The following is a 21,922-nucleotide window of genomic DNA, read 5'->3' as shown; positions in this document are numbered from 1 at the left end:
TACAAATATTGAAGCCTGATTTTAGATACCTAGTTGACTTTGGGTTTTCAAGAACACAGAAGAAGAACTTACTTGATGCATTTCTTCTAAGAAAATTTCTCCACCAAAATGTTGTTTTCATAGGTTAAGGCATTTTGCTCATTCTTTTCATTGCTCTATTCCCAAAACAGAATAGGACCTAGAACATAGTAGTTATTTGATAAACATTTGTTGAATGAATGAATGAGATCAATATAGTGTTTAATTTGGTGAATACATCTGTTTTGTATCCAGATAATGGAATTATATTGTGGATCAGGAACTATCGTACTAGTTTTGGTTGGTATATGCTTGTTTTGGCAATAATGTAGAAATGCCATATTTGACTTTAATAGTTTAGTTGAAGGCTCAAGCAGCTTTCTATCTTAGGTTAGTTACTACTTTTTGTTTTTTTTTTTTAAGTGTATTTATTTTGAGAGAGAGCAGGCAAGCCAGTGGGGGAGGGGAAGAGAGAGAGGGGGAGAGAGGGAGAGAGAAGCCCAAGTAGGCTGCTCGCTGTCAGTGCAGAGCCTGATTCCTGGCTGAAACCCACAAACCATGAAATCGTGACCTGAGGCAAAGTTTGTCACTCAACTGACTGAGCCACCCAGGCACCCCTGTTAGCTACTACTTTAATTTTGAATTTTAGGGTATAGTTTTGCATCAGGATTTGCCTACCAGGATAAAGGCATAGCAGGGCAGTCTATTTTGAGTAGAAGTGCCCTGAGCAATTTGGGCTGAACACAGTTTCTATAGAAGTCTAGTTATGAGGTAATCTGAAGGAAAAAAAGTATGAGTAACAGATACAGAAATGCGCTAATTTGTTAAGGATTTTTCAAAGTGTGTTTTTAGACCCTTTTCATCAAAATCTTCTGGGTACTTTAATGGTAAACTAACTCCTAAGCTTATAGTACTTATCAATTAGTACATTAGTTTCTAGGTTTTTCACTTCTGATGTGGGAACTAATTCTGCAGACCCATACACCTGACAGGCTCTATTTGAACTCATGGCTGTGTTCTGGGAAGTATGTGCCATTGGACTAAAGCAGGTTACAGTTAGAAGGAGGATGTATATATGTTCTTAAGGAAAGATAATGATTGTTCTTATGTAGATGATGGTACCATCTAGTCTCTATCAGATGCATATATCAATAAAAAGCTTGAAAGTGAACCTTGTCTACATAAAGATCTCCGTTCAGAATGAAGTCTCTCTTAATGTGAATTAATCTTTTTTTAAAATTTATTTTTGAGAGAGTGTACAAGTGGGGGAGGGGCAGAGAGATAGAGACACGCGGAAGCAGGCTTCAGGCTCTGAGCTGTCAGCACAGAACCGCATGCGGGTCTCGAGCTTGTGAACCGTGAGATCATGACTCGAGCTGAGTCAGACGTGTAACTGACTGAGCCACCCGGGCACCCCTTAATGTGAATGAATCTTTGAGAATCATCTCATTTGAACTAAAAATGCAATTTTGTGATTTTTTTTGTTACACATGCTTTTCTTCCTTCCTTACACCATAAAACTTTACTATGAAACAGTAATAACCTCCAGTGCTGGTGCTTTTATTTAAACACTACCACGTTGTCTTGGAAATAGTATTTGAATTATAGTAATAAGATTTTGGTAACCACTTCCACATAATATCTCAATTTAAAGATCTAAAATCCAATATTAAGCAGTTTGCAGAAATAGAATATATTTTTCTGAACTTGGTAATGTTGTTATAATTTATAAATTGTCCGTAGTATGTGTTCATAGTTTCTCCATAATAATTTCCTTTGGGGCATAATTTTATTGCTCTCACATTCCTTCCTGGTCTGTTAAGTCTAATGACTTTTTTTTTTTTTTTTTTTTGGTCCTTTAGGTGACCTACAAACGAGATCTGTATGCAGCTGAATCGATTATTAAGGGTATGTTTGGCCTTGTGACTGTCAGTTCCTGTGTTTCAAAAATGTAAGCCAGTTTAGAATTTCTCATGACATTTTAAATCCCAGAATTCTCAGAAGTATAAATGCCTGTAGGCCACAGAGGTCTGTGATTTGGTGTTTTTGGAAAACAATTACATTTTGTGTTTCCTGCTTGTGAAATATCACTTATTATTTATGTCACATTAGTTTTAATTTTTATAGAGGAAATACTTAGAAAAGGATGGGACCCTGGGGCGCTGGGGTGGCTCAGTAGGTTAAGCGTCCAACTTCGGCTCAGGTCATGATCTTGCGGTTTGTGAGTTCGGGCCCCGCATCGGGCTCTGTGCTGACACCTTGGAGCCTGCAGCCTGCTTCAGATTCTCTGTCTCCCTCTCTCTCTGCCCCTCCCCTGCTCATATTCTGTCTGTCTCTGTCTCTCAAAAATAAATAAACATTAAAAAAAAAATAAAAGAAAAGGATGGGATCCTTATACTATTAGAAGTAAAAACTAATTTTAATTAACTTAGGATACTTACTTTTATGAAGAGGCCAGCTTCCACTGCACCCCTTAGAACACTGCCACACTAGTACACTGTATATCATGTTCGTATGAAGCTATTTTTCCCCCAACTAGAGAAGTAAAGCTAGATGATTTGTTAAATTTCTTTTCAGTTTTGACAATAACTGTGATTTTGTTTTGGAATTTAGATACTACACGTGTAATAACCCCTTTATCATTGTTTTTCGTCTCCCATCTACACCAAGGTAGTTTATTTGATTATCAACAAATATTTGTTGTTGTGCTGAACACCGTGCTAGGAATGCAATGAGATGCACCAAGGACGTTGAGTGTGTATCTTGGCAGCCTCTGTCACTTAAATCAGCGTTTCTTAACCCTAGCACCCTTGGTATTTGAGGTCAGGTAATTCTTTGTGGTGGAGACTGTTTGATCCGTGGTAGGTTGTTGAACAGCATGCCTGGCCTGTATTCACTAGGCACCTGAGGTACTCTTCCCCTGGATGCAACATCTAAGATGTATCTTGAGAGAATCACTGTTGGAAAACTGTTGTCCTAAGGGGCGCCTGAGTGGCTGGGTCGGTTAGGTGTCCAACCTCAGCTTAGGTTATGATCTCATAGTTCAAGTCCTGCATTGGGCTCTGTACTCACAGCTCAGAACCTGGAGCCTGCTTCAGATTCTGTGTCTCCCTCTCTGTCTCTGTCTCTCTCTCTGCCCCTCCCCCACACACGCTCTCTCTCTCAAAAATGAATAAATGTTAAAACAAATTAAAAAATCTGTGGTCCTAGCAAAAATTACAGTGCTAATCCTGAAGCAGGTGTGGTGCTTTACAGTCTGTTACTGACTCCTTTGAAATGAAGGATTGACCTGTATGCTTAGGTTTTGACTGAGGGCTGAATGTCTGTATTCATGCTTGGAAGTTGAAAAAAAAATGCCGAATCTGAATTCTCAATGCATCCGTTTGTTAAGTAGGTTTTCCCCAAATTTTGAATTATCAATTGGCTTCCCATTCACAAAACTGAAATCTTTTCTCTGATCATGACATTGTATGTTTGTAATTTATTCTTAAGGTTTTTGTCCTTCAAGAATATTGTGTTTCAAACCATTAATGTACCATTATTTATACATCTGTGTATCTGTGTATGCAAACAGATCATCTATAGCTGTGAATCAAAATGTCGACATGTATTTACACAATAAGCAGGCATTATGTAAACATTACTGTGGACAAGTTGGCTAAACCATGATGTGGTTACTTATGCTCTCAGTACATGGAAATAGAAAACTAGTCTGGTTTCCTTACACAATCATACCTTTGTTACCTAGGTAAAATGGACATGACTGACTTTGTGAGTAGTTGGTAAGTGGTCCTACTGAGGATCCTACAGATTATATTTGCCTAGTGTTTATCAGATCAAGATTCTTATAAAAGTCTACATTTGAAGTATAATTGTAGGGATTATACTTTTGGAAATTGTATAGAGATAAATTGCTTTTCTTATTTACACAACATGTTTTAGTGTGCTATTTTTATTTTTATTTTCATTAAAAAATTTAATGTTTATTTTTGAGAGGGACACAGCATGAATGGGGGAGGGGCAGAAAGAGAGGGAGACACAGAATCCAAAGCTGTCAGCATAGAGCTTGATATGGGGCTTGAACCCATGAACTGTGAGATCATGACCTGGGCTGAAGTCAGACACTTAACTGTTGGAGCCACCCAGGTGCCCTTATTTTTATTTGTAAAGTATTTTTTTTTTTTTTTTTTTAAATTTTTTTTTCAACGTTTATTTATTTTTGGGACAGAGAGAGACAGAGCATGAACGGGGGAGGGGCAGAGAGAGAGGGAGACACAGAATCGGAAACAGGCTCCAGGCTCTGAGCCATCATCAGCCCAGAGCCCGACGCGGGGCTCGAACTCCCGGACCGCGAGATCGTGACCTGGCTGAAGTCGGACGCTTAACCGACTGCGCCACCCAGGCGCCCCTGTAAAGTATTTTTTAAAAAAAGTAGTCTTTTATTCTCAGAGTAACTAATATGACTGGATGGAAAGAGCTCATCAATGATCTCCAAGGTTTTCCTTATGCTCTAGGGTTTGCATTTCTATCTTCCCAGGAGATTGTGATGTTGTGGATATACTGGGAGGGCCACTGCTCTGGGGCCTCCTCTCCTCTCAGTGTGGGCTTGTAGATCAACAGAGTTGAGGTTACCTGAAAACTCGAATGCAGAATGTGTGACCCCACCACGTTAAATCAGAATATGAATTTTAACAAAAACTCTGGATCATTAGTTTGTATGTTAAATTCTAGAAACATTCCTCTAGGCTGCTCTTGAGTCTTTCATAGATCATTTCTTTTCAGATAATATTATTACTACATTAAGAGCTTGAAGTCTTACTGTACTTTATCAGCTCCAAATGCTTGTTTGCATACCTAAAATGGCTACGTACCTTTGTGACTTGCACTAATTCTAGTTCTGTGGCCTGATAGGAGAAACAAACATGTGTGACATAGTCCAACGGATACCCTTGGATTTTTTAAACTAAAATTGCAAAATAAAATATGATATATAGTAGAGGGAGCTACATACTCATCTCTTTGCCTTTTCCTAGTAAATGTTCAAAATATTTTTCTAGACACTACTATAACATGGCATTTATTGGGTACTAACTTTGTGTCAGACAATGTTTAAAGCATTTCGTGGGTATCATCTCTTGGTTCTCCAAGAACTTAATGATGTAAGTTGTGTCACTGTGTCCATATTGGAATAAATAATCAAGGGTTCTAAGCAAGTACTGCTTTAAGACAGAAAATAAATTCTTAAACTACAAGTTTCTATCTTCAGTAGTTTATCTCTTAATGCAGCTGTTGCCTCTTTTTTTGCTTATGCAGAGATTCTTCAAACTGTCTTCTCTGAAATTCTTGGACTGCATGTGTTTTGAAATTTGGAATACTGATTTTTTTTCAGAAGTTCATGCAGCACCCAACAAGTCACATCAGTAGTGGGGATTAAGGACCTTGCCACATAATGGAAATTAGAATGCAAGAATGTTTATATCTAGTACAGGAGTGAAGAGTATGAAGCGTCTAGTCCAAATTCAGGTCTTATTTTACCACCAAATTTATATAGGAAAACCATGATTAAATTTGCTATTTTAAGGCAATCTTGGATTTCAGCATTGCCCATTACTTGGTGTCATACGCTTTTAGATTGACTCTGTGAAGATGAGAGGATGTCTCTTCTTTTCTCTTATGTAGCCTGTAACACTGAGTTTAACTGAATGGACTTGTATGTTGTAGGCTATGGCAAGGTTTTGTTCCTTCAAGTCGAAAAAATTTAAATGATGGGGACAAGTGGCCTTTTTCTCCAACCATACCACTTTACCTGCTTCTGACAGGTACATATTGAGACCATGTATCAGTCCCTATATTATATATATATATTTTTTCTCAAAGATGATATAAAAGATGATATAAAATCACATGTATTACTTTTATGTCAAAGTTGAAAACCAGGGTTTGGGATAGATGGCACTTATAACATTTAAATACATTACCTCTTTTTTTTTTTTTTTTAACTATAATGCTATAATAGAGATAATATTCCTCCCCTTTTGGAGATGAGTTAAACAGAGGTTTAGATTTAGTACTTTTCTCTTGGTCACACAGTAAGAACAAGATGCACAATTTAAACCCAGTTCTCTTTTTGTCTTTAAGTCTGACTTCGCTCTGGGGCGTGGCCACTTGGCACCTCTGATTCATGGGTTACTCATGCTGAGTACTGTAGTGGACATTAGCTTCGTTAGTGCTCTTTTAGCCAGGATAGCCTAGGGTTTATAAAATTCAGCCTACCCGAATCTGATTGTGGCCTGATGAAGAGTGTCCAACCACACAGTCGAAGGTGGACATGTTCTCTTATAGTGCTGTGCTAACCACACAGTGTATTCTTCTAGAGAGTGTGGGAAAAACATAAAACATAATACTAAAATAGTAGATTTCTAGACATGCCCAAAGGATAAGTAAAAATAAAAACTTAAAGCAATAGTTTCAAAATGATTGGTTGGTTACTGTTTAGTTTTGTTCTTTGTTAATTCTGGTAGTTGAATGTTCATCTAGCCATAGCAGTTGTCCATTTCCAAGATGAAGGTTGGAAGTTTTCATTCTGTAAATCGTCCTTCCCCAGCTGCTTTTTCACTTGAATTCCAATCATTGCTGCTCAACAAATTACCTTCTGATGAAAGCATTTTCTTGTATAGGTATTTTAAGACTCTATAAAACATTTCTTGTTTTATGGCATGTCTTGCAAGTGCATTTTGTACTCCTCAATTTATTTCTCACTAGAATAGCATCCATGTTTTGGTCCATCTGAATGTTTGTTAAAGTCCATTTTTTGTTGCTGCTGTTGTTGTTGTTCAGTGTGGGAATTTTGATGTAACTAACCTTAACCAAGCTTTTGACTAAAATTGTGGCTTGTAGCGTCTAGAAATTTGACTTCTATTTTTGTATTTTTCGATAAGTCGTATTTTGAGGTTTATTTTAGCATCAGTATATTTATATAGATTTACATCTATAGTGAAGTATTTGATAATAGTAAATGTGTATATAAAGTGTTCTATTTGTTCACACAGTTGTGTGTGTTGAAAATCATATAGTTAATCACAAATTTACTGTGAGGTAAAACAAAGCATCGTTTTTTGTATTTTGTTTTTTATAGTTAAAACAATTTTTTTAAATGTGTATTTAAAGAGAGACAGAGAGCGAGAAAGGGAAGAGCAGAGAGAGAGAGGGAGACACAGAATCTGAAGCAGGCTCCAGGCTGTGAGCTGTCAGCACAGAGCCTGATGTGGGGCTTAAACTCAGTGACCATGAGATTATGACCTGAGCCGAGGTTGGACGCTTCACTGACTGAGCCACTCAGGCGTCCCTTAACGTTTTTATTTAGGTAGGGGGCATCTGGGTGGCTTACTCGGTTAGGTGTCTGACTTGATTTTAGCTCAGGTCATGATCTCATGGTTCCTGAGATCAAGCCCCACGTCATACTTCACACTGACAGCACAGACCCTGCTCGGGATTCTCTATCTCTGCACCTCCCCTGCTCGCACATGCACTGTGTCTCTCAAAACAAATAAACATTTAAAAAAAGGTACTTAAATTCCATTTAAACAGACAGTGACCATTAGTTTCATGTGTACAATATAGTGATTCAACAATTCCATACAACACCCGGTGCTCATCACAGCAAGTGCCATCCTTAATCCCCATCACCTATTTAACCTATCCCCCACCCAACTACCTCACCTCTCCTCTCATAGCCATCAGTTCTCTATAATAATTAAGGGATTGTTTCTTGGTTTGTCTCTCTCTTGTTTTTCCTTTGCTCATGTGTTATGGTTTTTAAATTCTACATAAGTGAAATCATGTGGTATTTGTCCTTCTGTGACTTATTTCACTCAGCATAATGCTCTCTAGCTACAACCATGTTGTTGCAAATGGCAAGGTTACATTCATTTTTATGGTTGAATAATATTCTCTTGTATATATACCACATTTTTATCCATCAATTGATGGGTACTTGGACTATTTCATAGTTTGACACTTGTAAATAATGCTGCTATAAACAGAGAGGTGCATGTATCCCTTTGGATTATTGTTTTTGTATTCTTTGGATGAATACCCAGTGGTGCGATTGCTGGACCGTAGGATAATTTTATTTTTAACTTTTTGAGGAACCTCCATACTGTTTTCCAGAGTGGCTGCACCAGTTTGCATTCCCACAAACAGTGCAAGAGGGTTCCCCTTTCTCCACACCCTCGGCAACACCTGTTGTTTCTTGTATTATTGATTTTAGCCTTTCTGACAGGTGTGACATAATATCTCATTGTAGTTTTGATTTGTATTTCCCTGAATATAAGTGATATTGAGCATCTTTTCATGTGTCTATTGCCCATGTGAATGTCTTCTTTGGAGAAGTGTGTGTTCATGTCTTCTGCCCATTTTTAAATTGGATTATTTGTTTTTTGGGTGTTGAGTTTTATACGTTCTTTCTGTGTTTTGCATACTAGCCCGTCATCTGACATGTCATTTGCAAATACCCTCTCCCATTCCATAGGTTGCCTTTTAGTTCTGTTGATTGTTTCCTTAACTGTGCAGTAACTTTTCATTTTGATGTACTTCCATGTTTATTTTTGCTTTTGTTTCCTTTGTCTCAAGAGACCTATCTAGAGAAAAGTTGCTATAGCCAATGTCAAAGAGGTTACTGCCTTTGTTCACTTCTAAGATTTTTATGGTTTCAGGTCTCACATTTAGGTCTTTAATTCATTTTGATTTTACTTTTGTGTGTGGTATGAGAAAATGGTCCAGTTTCATTCTTTTGCTTGTGTCTTTCCAGTTTTCCCAGCACGATTTGTTGAAGAGACTGTCTTTCCCCCTTGGATATCCTTCCTTTGTCAAACATTAATGACCATATAGTTGTAGGTTTATTTCTGGGTTTTCTTTTCTTTTGTATTGATGTATGTGTCTCTTTTTGTGCCAGGACCATACTGTTTGGATGGCTACAACTTTGTAATATAACTTGAATTTTAGAATTGTTATACCTCCAGCTTTGCTTTCCTTTTTCAAGACTGATTTGGCTGTTAGGGGTCTTTTGTAGTTCCATACATATTTTAGGATTGTTTGTTCCAGTTTTGTGAAAAATACTGTTGGTATTTTGATAGGGATCGCATTAATTGTGTAGATTACTTTGGGTAGTAGAGACATTTTAACAACTTTCGCTCTTTGAATCCATAAGCATGGAACATATTTCCATTTGTTTGTGTTTTCTTGAATTTCTTTCATCAGTGATTTATAGCTTTCACACTATGGGTCTTTCACCTTTTTGAGTTTATTCTTAGGTATCTTATTATTTTTTGGTGATGTTATAAATGGGATTTAAAAAAAATTCTCTTTCTGCTGCTTCATTGTTAGTGTCTAGAAGTACAACAAATTTCTGTATACTGATTTTGTATCCTGTACCTTTACTAAATTTATCAGTTGTAGCAGTTTTTTGGTGGAGTCTTAAGGGTTTTCTATATATATTATGATGTCATGTGCAAAGTTTGGTTTCTTCTTTACCAAAATGGATTCATTTTATTTCTTTTTGTTGTCTGATTGCTGAGGCTAGGACTTGAAGTACTATGTTGAATAAAAGTGTTGAGAGTGGATGTCCTTGTCTTGTTCCTGGTGTTAAGGGAAAAGCTGTCATTTTTTTGCCACTAGGGATGATATTAGCTCAGTTTTTTTCATAGATGTCCTTTATTATATGGAGGTATGGTCCTTCTAAACCTATTCTTTAAATTTTTATTTATTTATTTTTGAGAGAGTGCAAGCGAGGGAGAGGTTGAGAGAGAGACACAGAATCCAAAGCAAGCTCCAGGCTCTGAACTGTCAGCATAGAGCCCAACACAGGGCTGGAACCCATGAACCGTGAGATCATGACCTGAGCCAAAGTTGGACACTTAACCAACTGAGCCACACAGGTGCCCCTCTCTAAACCTCTTTTTGAGGGTTTTTTGTCATAAAAAGATGTTGTTCTCTGTCAAGTGTGTTTTTCTGCATCAATTACAATGATCTTATGGCTCTTATCCTTTCTACTGTTGATGTAATATATCACATTGATTGATTTATGAATATTAAACCACCCTTGCAACCCGGGAATAAATACCACTTGATCTTGGTGAAAGATTTTTTAAAATCATTGCTAGCATTTTGTTGAGGATTTTTGTTTCTATGTCCATCAGAGATATTAGCGTTAGTTCTCTTTTCTTTGGTTTCTTTATCTGTTTGGATATCAGGATAATGCTGACTTTGTAGAATTAATTAGGAAGTTGTCCTTCTTTTTCTATTTATTTGAATAGTTTGAGAAGAGTAAGTATTAATTCTTCTTTAAATGTTTGGTAGGTTTCTCCTGTGAAACCATCTGGTCTTGGAATTTTGTTTTTTGGCAGTATTTTCATTACTGATTGAACTTATTTGCTGGTTATCAGCCTGTTCAATTTTTTTCAGTTTTTGTAGTTTACGTGTTTCTAGAAATTTATCAATTTCTTCTAGGTCAACCTATTTGTTGGCATATAGTTTTTCATAATATTTTCTTAAACTTGTTTGTATTTCTGTAGTGTTGGTTGTTATTTGTCTGCTTTTTTGTGATAGTATTTTAGGATTTTTTTTTTTATCTTGAAGACTACTATAGATTTTATTTTTTTTTCTTCCACAAACAGCTCCTGGTTCTATTCATCTCTTTTATTATTGTTTTAGTTTCTGTATCATTTATTTCTCCTCTAAACTTTATTATTTCCTTCCTTCTGCAGGTTTTAGGTTTTTTGTTTTCCTAGCTCCTTTAGATGTAAGGTTAGGTTTTTTGAGACTTTTCTTGCTCCTTGAAGTAGGCCTGTATTGCTAAAAACTTCTCTCATAGAACCACTTTGGCTGCATCCCTAAGGTTTTGGACCATTGAGTCCTCACTGTCAGCACAGAGCCTGACGTGGGACTCTAATCCATGAACTGCGAAATCATGAACTGAGCTGAAGTCGGATGCTTAACCGATTGAGTGACCCAGGCACCTCTCCTATAGAACTTTTAAATAAGAGATTGCATTTATTTTGTACCATAATCTTTCTGATCTATCATAACCTATCTAATCTTTGAATATATTTAATTTTGTGGTTAACAACTGTTGAAAAATAGTATTTTATTCTTTCTTGGTTATAATTGTACAAACCTAAGTAAGTTTGTGTTATTAAAAAAAGCCTCATGGTGCCTCTTGTCATAAGATGGTTTATGTAAACATGGAGAAACAAAATAATAAAAAAGGAAAATTTAATTTTTACATGGCTTCAGTTAATATTAATGAAAAATAGCTAATGTTTACCTAAATTTTCATGTCTTACCAATCATTATCTAGTGTTTTCCATTTGTTAAAGTAAATTGACTTTGATTGCTCGAAAACATCTATTCAGAAACAGACTTTATTCTGAAAATACATTTTTTTCAACGTCACTGATAAAGGCAATTCTTATACTGTTGTGCTTTTTTAACACGTAAGCTATAAAACCCATAAGCCTGCTTTTTTATGTTTCATACAGTGTTTTAGAAAATTATCCCAGTAGGCAAGCAGTTGAATCATCTTGTGCTTACACAATGAAAGTAGCTTATACATTAAAACTGGATTTGACTGCATGGAACAAGGTAAAATTACATGTGAATAAAATTCAGTGTTACTGAGAATTAGGGAGACTCATTGTGATAATATGTATTTTATGCATATGCAGAAACTCATGTCAATATATTTTTGATTTTTTTAATATTTACCCTTAAAGTCATGGCATCTTAAGTGTAATGTATTTTTAGGTTTTTAAATCAAATTGAAAGAATGAGAAACTTTAAATCAGGTTTTCTACATCTGTAAGAGGACAATGCTCTGCATCTGTATTATGTCTTCAGCAGGTTTTTCTTGTTAAATACCCAGCGATGGCACCATTTATGTCATTAACCATGCTTTTGTACAATGCAAAGTGACAGCTAAGATTTACATACAAACTGTAATTTTTGATGTATCTGGCTTTTCACTGTGATTATTCATTTTCCACATTTTCACATTAATACTGTAACTCCTTTATACATAATAGTTTTTGTTCTTCACTGTCTTGTAAGTAGTACTGTGACTGTATCTTAGGAGAATCTGTAAGAACATTTGCGTCAAACTTTAGTTAGAACAGGAGGGTTGCAAATGATTTAATAGCAGTTTGGTTTCCTTGGAATCTTACTGTAAAAGAATGTAAATTGGAAAGTTAAATATTTGGGTGAAGATTAGAGAAAGTAGAGTTGACTGTAATTTTATAATTTATTTGTCATTAGTGAGATGCTCACTAAAGCGTAGGGAAGTAAATCTGTCATATTCAAAAACTTCTAAGGTCACAGTGAGTTATCAAGCAATTAGCTAAATAAGACTTGATAAGACAAAAGACAGTTATACTTGACTCTGATGTAGGTAGGATATAAAACAACAAAAACTCTAAATGAACGTTTATGCTTAAAGCAATAATACATTTTGTAAATATCTTGGTGAGTCATTAGATTTTAAAAAATGTATTTCTTTCACATTTCTGTTAAGTCAGAATATATATACTTTGAAAAGCAATATATATAAATATATGGCATCATTTACTTGGAAAACAGTAATATCTTACATGTAAAAACATGTCATGGGACAAGATATCACATGTCTGCTCCTTACTTTTAGTTGTAAGTAGGAAAGGCAGGAAACTTCATCCTGTATTCAATGACTAATTCAAAAATGTGGTTAAGATCAGACATAACAAATCTTGGGAAAAAAGTATCTGCCTGTGTACTATTGCCCTTCAGTTGAAACAGGTACAGTCCACAGTAGAACTAACTTCTCTGAAGATCAGTTTGACCTATTAAAGTGGGTATGTGTGGTTTTCTTGCAAGACTCTATGTACCATCCCTATTTTCTGCTTGTCCTGGAGACATGACTTGTTGGCTTTTTTTCCTTTATCGATTGTATGCTGCCCTTTTCCTATTCTAATAGCTTCCTCTATGAAGGTGTTTAGAGAAACCTGAAGCCTCTTCCTGTATTTTAAATGAAAACAGGGATATCAGGGCTCAGCAGTGATGGTTCTGTTTAATACTATTTTAAAATCCTTGCTGTAAGACAGAAAATATGATTTGCTGTTGATTCAAGGAACTCAACAGGGGAATGGAAGAGGACTGCCTTCATTTTGAATGGATTAGGGCTAGATATATCTTTTGGAGGTGAGTAGTATTGGATTTGATAGTTTCTTATATACCTAAGAACACTAACATTTTGGCTGAAGAGGTCAGCAAAGTGAATGATGAGGCTTGATGAAATCACGGTATTGGATGTTTCTAAGAAAATTGAAGGCTGGCCTAGATTTTTTTGCTCACTTGTGGAACTTACTAATAACTTAGTATTTAGGTTTGTCTCTACTGAAAGATGTTTTGAAACCTTCTTGTAAAAATTAATACAATCCTGAGCACTCTTGATTTCTTACTGGTTATTAGTTGCAGGCACATGTCTAGATACTCCTTGTTCCTCTTTTTTTCTTTTTAATGTTTATTGTTTACTTTGAGAAAGAGAGCCAGGGTGCGGGAGGGGCAGAGAGAGATAGAGAGAGAGAGAGAGAGAGAGAGAGAGAGAGAGAGGGGGGGGGGGGGAGGGATAGAATTGCAAGCAGGCTCTGTGCTGTCACCCAATGCAGGGCTTAACCTTATGAACTGTGAGATCATGACCTGAGCTTAAATCAAGAGCTGGATGCTTACCTGACTGAGTCAGCCAGGTCCCCCCCAAACTTTTTTTCCCGTGCTCCTCTTAATGTGTCATTGGGTTTTCATGTGGTAAAGAGAAGGTTGTGCATGTTAGAAATTTTTCATTTTACTGTTTTCTGAAGTTGAATGCAAAAACCCCAAATTATATGTGTTTTCTAACCCTTGAAGGAAGACCCTATATTTCAGGTCTACCAAGAAGTCCAGTGTTCAAGGATAATAAGATGAACTTTTAAAAGATGAGTATAGTACAAATTAGTGTTTGTCCTCATTCATAAACTTAAGAATGTCTACATAATATTTCCTACGTCCTTTGAAGGACTTCAGAATAACATTGGAATAAAACATTTTTTTAAAGTTAATTTACTTATTTTGAGACAGAGAAAGAAAGCATGCCCAAGTTGGAGAGGGGCAGAGAGAGAGAAAGAGAATCACAAGTAGGCTGCACACTGTCAGCACAAAGCCTGATGTGGGGCTCCAAATCAGGAACCATGAGATCATGACTTAAACTGCAATCAAGAGTCAGATGCTTAACTCAATGAACCACCCAGGTGCCCCTGGAATTAAACATTTTGGACAACATGTTGTACAAGAATGTATTTTGCTAAACCACATACCCTAACCAAAGGTGGCTAAGTTTTAGATGGCAAAGCATGTTACACAAGGGGATCAAAAGCCCTGAAGAGTGAGTGGTTCAGTCAGTTAAGTAAGTGCCTGACTCTTGGTTTCAGCTCAGATCATGATAACATGGGTTCGTGAGATGGAGCCCTATCTTGGACTCGTAGCACAGAGGATGCCTGTAGTAAGGAACTTCAGAGGGGGTGAGAACAAAGAGATGATATGAGAGATTGACCTGCTTTGTATCCTGATGTTGTGGTTACACAAACTTATAATGTATTAAAATTAGGGAGATGACATAAAGGTAATTTTAGTGCATACCAATGCAGAGAAAGCTAGAGATCAGTATATCTTCACATGGCCCGGAAGATGCTCTTTCTCTTTTAGGAGTGTTACATAGAGGTAGCATTGGAGTTTTAATTTATTAAATAAAGTGTTGGAAGTTTGCTAGTTATGTAATTAAAAACAATGAAAGAAGACTTCCTGTTTTCCCTAGTCATTTTCTATTGCAATTTTCTAATTGCTAATGTCATTTTCTATTACAAAGGTTTGTTGGAAACTGCAGAGAATCTTATTTACTCCATGAATCTGTGAGACTACCATTTGACATGTGTGGCTTCAATTAGAAAAAAAAAAAAGTGTGTGTGTGGGGGGATTCCTGAATTAGGAAATTATCTATCTTCCTTATATGTTTTATCAGCATGTGCAATGATTGAGGGCTTCAATTCTAGACTAATTTACCTGGTTTGAATCTTGGCTCCCCAGGTCACTAGCCAAATTAAGCCTAGGAAAATCATTTAAATCTTTACCTGTAAGAACGACATAATGGTTTTGCCTGCATCATACGACTTTGGTTAGAATATACATTTATTATATTATCCATAATATGATTTGTAAATTACCGAGTGAGAAATCATCCAGTGATTTGGCTGAGTTACTCTGTGCCTCAATTGTTTTTACTGAAAGGGTGTTAATATCTTTTATTTATTAGTAGCGTTGCTTTCATGAATTAGAATTTAAAGGGCTCTCTGTGGTAACTTGAATTTTTAATGCCTCGTGCCTTGTGAATAAAAATAATGCTCCTGGGTCTGGATGTTTTTAGCTTTTCTCTTAAACGTTTCAAAGTTCACACATTGTTTTAATAGTTGGTTAGATTTCCTTATGTGATACACTCCAGACCTTTATCCTGTCCTCTGATCATATATAAAGATACTTTCTGAATGAAAGAAGGATGGATGAAAACAGTAGTATACTTGCATATGTTTTTTAAAACGTTTTATTACCAAACCACAGATACAGAAATCCAAACCAAATTTGTACCTTAAAGAATAATGTGCATATCTGTGTAATAGCACCCAGATCAAGAATAGAACTTTCCCACCCACAGCAGAGACTTTTTCTTGTATTCTTAGGCAATTACAACTTGTTCTATCTCTATCCAGATTTTACAGCAATTTCCCCATATTTCTTCTGAGCTTTATCACTCAAATGTACATTTCTAGACACTTTGGTTTAGTTGTGTGTGTGTGTGTTTTAATGACCTGTTTAATCTCACTTACCCTACTGGTTCCCCATCCTTTTATTTTGCTTAAACTTTGTTGCCTGATGAACCCAGTTTATGCGATGTGTAGATTTTTTCCTATTTTGAATTTTGATGAGTGTATATTCTTGCATGGTTCAATTATGCATATTTCTGTATGTGTTTCTGTCTTCTACAAAGTGTTAGCTGGCTCTAGAAACTTAATAAGATTTAGTTTCATCTCTTTGGTAAGATGAGACGTGGTGTGAGTTTTTTATTACACACCAAATGTTGGTTATCTCTTATTTTCTTGTCTTTTTTTTTTTAATGTTTTATTTATTTTTAAGACAGAGACAGAGCATGAGTGGGGATGGGGCAGAGAGAGAGAGGGAGACACAGAACCCGAAGCAGGCTCCAGGCTCTGAGCACAGAGGCTTATGCTGGGCTCAAACTCATGAACTGTGAGATCACAACCTGAGCCGAAGTCAGGTGCTCAACCGACTGAGCCACCCAGGCGCCCCTCTTATTTTCTGATGATAGCAGCCATTGATATCCAGTGACTAGATTTCCTAATATGTGGAGGTGGTGTTAAAAATCATGACATTTTAATTTCTTTAATTCGTTTTCGTCTATTAGTTGAGGTACTTTCATAAACACTTCTCATCTATACTTTATTTACCCAGTGTACAGTTTACATAGAAAGGTAAATGGTTATTTTCTTTTATTAGTATTCAACTGAATAAATTCATTCTCTTCATTCTCTAAACTTACCAATTATTTTTTGTGTGTGTGTGTGTTTACATAAAGATGAAATACTTCATAAATTTATATGATACTTCCAGTTCATTATTCTATTTTAATTCTACCCCAATAAGAACCTTGGTTTTCAAAGATACAGGAATTAACAGAATATTGTACAATCATTCAGATACTTTATTCAACAGTGTACCCTCCAGGTCTCAAAGTGTAGGTACTATCAACCAAGACTATTTCTGAAAAAAGTTACATATTTTTTTTATATGTTCCATTCATTCTCCTGTTGCATTTTCTTGTTGATACTGTATATTTTCAGATTATATTGCCATTATTACTGCATTCAGTTAATTTTATTTTATTTTTATTTTATTTTATTTTTTTTTAAATTTTTTTTTCAACGTTTATTTATTTTTGGGACAGAGAGAGACAGAGCATGAACGGGGGAGGGGCAGAGAGAGAGGGAGACACAGAATCTGAAACAGGCTCCAGGCTCTGAGCCATCAGCCCAGAGCCCGACGCGGGGCTCGAACTCACGGACTGCGAGATCATGACCTGGCTGAAGTCGGACGCTTAACCGACTGCGCCACCCAGGAGCCCCTACTGCATTCAGTTAATTTTAGGCATTATTTAGTCACAGTTCTGCAAGTAACTGTTTTATGCTGTTCCTCAGTCATTGTATATATGTGTCTCTAGACTTTGGTTGTCTGAAACTTGAGTACATTCCCTAGGAAATATTCACAGGAAAATCATTTTCTTAATTCAAGTTGAAAATTGTGTGCTTTATACTTGAAAGTCATTTTTGCTGAATATAAAATCTTGGCTCATAATTTTTTCCTTGAATAACTTAAATATGTTCCTTTGTTTTTATTGAATACATTCTGATGATTGTTTCATTACCTTTATTATCTCTTCTTTTGTCTAGGTGACCAAAGGAATGATGTTGTTGTTTTCTTTTTAAGTCAAGTAATTTTACTAGAAAATGTCTTGGTAATGTTTTTTCTTGGTAAATTTTTGAGGATATTTATATGTGATCTGAGTGTGTGTGTGTAAATAAAAATGTCAGTATTCTTCATGGATTCCTATTACATTTATGTTGGATCATCTTTATCCAACTTCAATATATGTAACTTTGCTGGATCCTTATCTCTTCATTTTTTAATTTAAAACTATTTTTCATGTTTAACTTTTTATCTTAAATTATCTGTTAATTTAGTACCTATGTCATGTTTGTATAGTCTTTGTTTCTGAAATAGTCTTTTACTTCACATTCTTTACTGAGGACTACCACCTAATTTCTGTGTTTGTAAATTCTAAATTATATAGTTCTCTAATGTTTGGTTTCATTACCTGTATGTTTTTTTAGCTTGTTGTAAAATAGTAGATTGCAATTTTGATTGGCTTCATAGGCACATATTTCTGGCACACCTTCATTATTTTTAGAAGTGTTCTCTTATAAAAAAAATTATATGGTGCTTGACTTTGATAATTTTTCCATTAATTTGTATTTGTCTTTTTATAAAGAAAACAGTCATGTTGGATTAGGGCTCACTCTAATTGTCCTCATTTTAACCTGATGACCTTTTACAGTCTCTTGTCTCCAAATATGGTCACATTCTGAGGATGCTTAGGGTTCGAGCTCCCACTGTGGAAGCGTCCCCTCCCTAAGGAAAACAAAACAAAAAACAAAAACAAGGCAACCTAATTATACCCGTACATAACAACATCCCTCACAACCTTGTAACATGGGACCACTTAATCAGACTACATGTTTGTATCTTACCATATATGAGGGACAAAGAAGTAAAAAAAAAAAAACAAAAACAAAAAACTATGCCATGTGGAGTTCAGGGCTCAGTTCTTGGGGTACCAACCCAAGTGAGCAGTGCCAGCAGGAATAAAGTTTGCTCCTGGAAGGAAAAGGCTCACTGTCAGGGCTCTGTGCAAGAATCCTGCTACACCACAATGAATTTGGTAGGGGATAAAATTCATTCAGCCCATCAAAATCTGTCTTAGTCATGATCCTAGCACACAACCTCAAAACAAATGACTGTCAATACCTTCTTGTTGGTGCCCTGTGCTAAAACTTTGGAGTGGTGTTGGGAAATCAGAATTTTCAAATAAATTAGAGTTTACTAAGTTTAGGAGTCGGTGATTTTATGGTAGAGAAAAACAAAGGATAAAATTCAATGTAAAATTTGTAATAAAAGCAAAATAAAAATGCAGACCAGTGTGAAAGAAAAAAAATACCCTTTAGGATACTAACTTCACATAGATTTGAGTTAGAGAACAGAAATTTATAATTTCATGGCTCTGTGACTTTAGGCAACTTACGGGCTGTATAGACTCAATCTATGAAATGGGGAGAATAATTTCTGCTTGTTATGATTGAGAGAAATGATGTTTAAAACTGTCTACCTTGGTAAAAAGTAAAGACAATATTAAAGCCACTTAGTATGGCATGCATATGGATTAATTAGAATAAATACACTGACTACCAGAATGATTGCTGACCGTAAGGACTCCCATGGCTCTGTTGCTGGGTACGGCCTGAACATCAGCTTTGTGAATGGCTTATTACAGCCAAAGTGTGTGTAAATTTCTGTTTCTGAAACTTTACACTGCAGGGCCTTGCCTTAGGACCACTCAGGTTAGTAACACAGTAATTCATACCTGGGTATAAGGAAAATCCTGGCTGCGTGCTTACACATGTTTGAGAGAGATAGCTTTATGTATCACAAGTGGGAATTTGGAGATGTGGGTTTATTGTAGTTTCAAAAAAGTCTCTTTGGTGAAGGTTACCTCCCTATTCCTTTTTTTTTTTCCTCTCCTCCTGTTCCCACCCCTGACCAAAATGCATCTAAAACACCGACCTGTGGTTATTAAAGCAAATGGTTTGAGGTGGACCTTTCTGGAGAATTAGACAAGGACATGAATGGCATTTGCAGGTAGGGAGAACACATATATTAGTCCAAAGATCAAGATATGTCCAGGGAATTATAGGTGGTATGATTTGGCTGAGGAGTAAGGAGTGTTGCTCAAGGCATGCATGATTCTATGTTGCCTTTTACAGAATTGCAGGAGGTGGGAATTTTGTGATGAAGACTGGGAAATTACTAGTTATCTGTTGAAGAATTAGGCTTATTTGCTAGCATATTTGTCAGGGTTCGCCAAAGAAATAGAACAAACAGGATACACACATGAATTGGCTCATGTGATTACAGATTATGGAGGTTGGCAGGTCCAAAATCTCCATAGCAAGTGTCACAGTTTAAGTCCGAAGGCCAGCAGGCTGCTCTAGAACCAGGAAAAGCCAGTGTTTCGTATCCAAGGCCATTAAGCGGCAGGTTCCTCTCTTACTCCTGGGAGGTCAAACTTCTGTTATATTCAGGTCTTCTACTGTTTAGATGGGGGCCCATCCACTTTAGGGAGGGCAATCAGCTTTATTTAGTTTACCAGTTTAAATGTAAACCACATCTAAAAATACCCTCGCACAAACACGCAGATTATGTTTGGCTAAGTATCTGGACACCCCATTGCTCAGTCAAGTTGACATAAAATTATCCATCACAGCCAGGAAAGTAAAATCAAATTGTACATTATTTTTAGCATAATACTTTTGGCAATTGTGCACATACTTTGACCATTTAAAAGTTCTAGCACACAAGGATGAGGTATTAATTGAAAAATTGGTTCTTATTTATTAATGCTTACAGCTTGTAACTAACGTATAGACTACACGTTATGTTCCTTTACAATTTTTTCTGTTTTTAGTCGTGTTGAGCTCTGTGATACCTAGATGCTGTACGTAAATAAAGAGTTTTTCAGTGTAGATGAGAGAATATGTTAAAAACGATGTTTGGTGGAGAACATACCCTACAGGTTTAGATATTAAAATATTTCATGTGTCATAATTGTCCTTTTAGGAAGATTTAAAAAATATTTTATAAAAAAGGTAGCGTGACAACTAAAACTAACAAGTTAATATTAGTTGGGGGTGGGTATGTGGTTCATTCACTTGAACAGCCAACTCTTGATTTCGGCTCAGGTGATGATCTCGCGGTGTGTGGGTTCAAGCCCTACATGGGGCTCTGAGCTAACAGTGCGGACCCTGCTTCAGATTCTCTCTTTCCCTCTCTGTCTGCCCCTTTTCCACTTGCACACATGCGTGCGCACTGTCTTACAGTAAATGAGTAAACTCAAAAAAATAATATTAGTAATAAAGTTGACAGGTCAGGTATGAGCTAAATTTAACTGCATTATTTTTCTAATTTATCTTTAGGCCTGTTTAAGGGAGAGAACAAAGACTACATTCTTGTGGTATATTTTTCATGATTCTGGGAAACAAAATGATTTTATGGTTTTCCCTCATTCTATTGTTGTGTTTATTTTAATGTCTAAAATTTCTAAGAATTGCTTTATTAATAGTTAGAACAACAGATTAACAACTCTCAAGGCCCCTGTTTTTGTTGATTTCATTATTAACCTCAGAGAAGTTGTTAAATTGTTTGCTTTGAGAAATAGTAAGTATTAATTATATTATGTTTGGAAAGAATTTTCTCCTTCATGAAAAAATGAATTTTAAATGTACATTTTTTTCTGAGTTGGGGGTCCTGGAGTAACTGGCATTGAGGAGGTTCAATCTATTGGAGCCCTGCTTCCATAGCTGCATTCTTCACCATTTTGAGCCTCCAGCTGCATGGTCCGAGTGCAGTCATTGCTATTGTCTTTTGTTGGTAAAGATCTTACATACATTAGTATTCCCAGTTAGGATTGTCAGTGTGTGTGGGATTATCAGTAGAAACCACATGAGATGCTTCAACCTAGATCTAACGGATAAACCAAGATAAGAATGATCAGAATGTATCCACTTTAGTTATAAAGAAGTTCAGGGAGGGACACCTGTGTGGCTCAGTCTGTTAAGTGTTGCACTCTTGATCTCTGCCCAGGTCACTATCTCACAGTTTCATAAGTTTGAGCCCTGTATCAGGCTCTGTTCTGACAGTGTGGAATCTTGTGATTTTTTTCTCTCCCTCTCTGCCCCTCCCCCACTAGCACTGTCTCTGTCTCAAAAAACAGACAAACAAACAAACAAAAAAAAAACTTACAAAGTGCAGGGTTGAAAACACAGGACTGTTACTTAAGATGTGGTTTTTATTATTATACATAATTACTGCTTTTTTGGGTGTAACTTTGAAATTTGAAAAGGATTAGTGGGACAAAATTGAAATGGATTTTTTTAACCAAACTGAAATA

At 36.1% G+C, this 21,922-nt stretch overlaps 1 protein-coding gene across 6 annotated transcripts in view; it reads left to right on the top strand.

Moving 5' to 3' along the window:
• The window catches only part of CRPPA (CDP-L-ribitol pyrophosphorylase A), a 670,733-nt gene that overhangs the window by 118,889 nt on the left and 529,922 nt on the right, over positions 1–21,922 (top strand). For all 6 annotated transcript variants that reach the window (XM_045052438.1, XM_045052440.1, XM_045052439.1 and 3 more), the window contains exon 5: positions 1,881–1,926. In XM_045052438.1, the coding sequence (XP_044908373.1) occupies positions 1,881–1,926 (46 nt within the window). The remainder of the gene's footprint in view (positions 1–1,880; positions 1,927–21,922) is intronic.

The sequence above is a fragment of the Felis catus genome, chromosome A2 (genome assembly GCF_018350175.1).
Source record: "Felis catus isolate Fca126 chromosome A2, F.catus_Fca126_mat1.0, whole genome shotgun sequence".
Lineage (NCBI taxonomy): Eukaryota > Metazoa > Chordata > Mammalia > Carnivora > Felidae > Felis > Felis catus.
The sequence above is the reverse complement of the archived record's forward strand: the minus strand, read 5'-3'. Positions and strand labels throughout refer to the sequence as shown.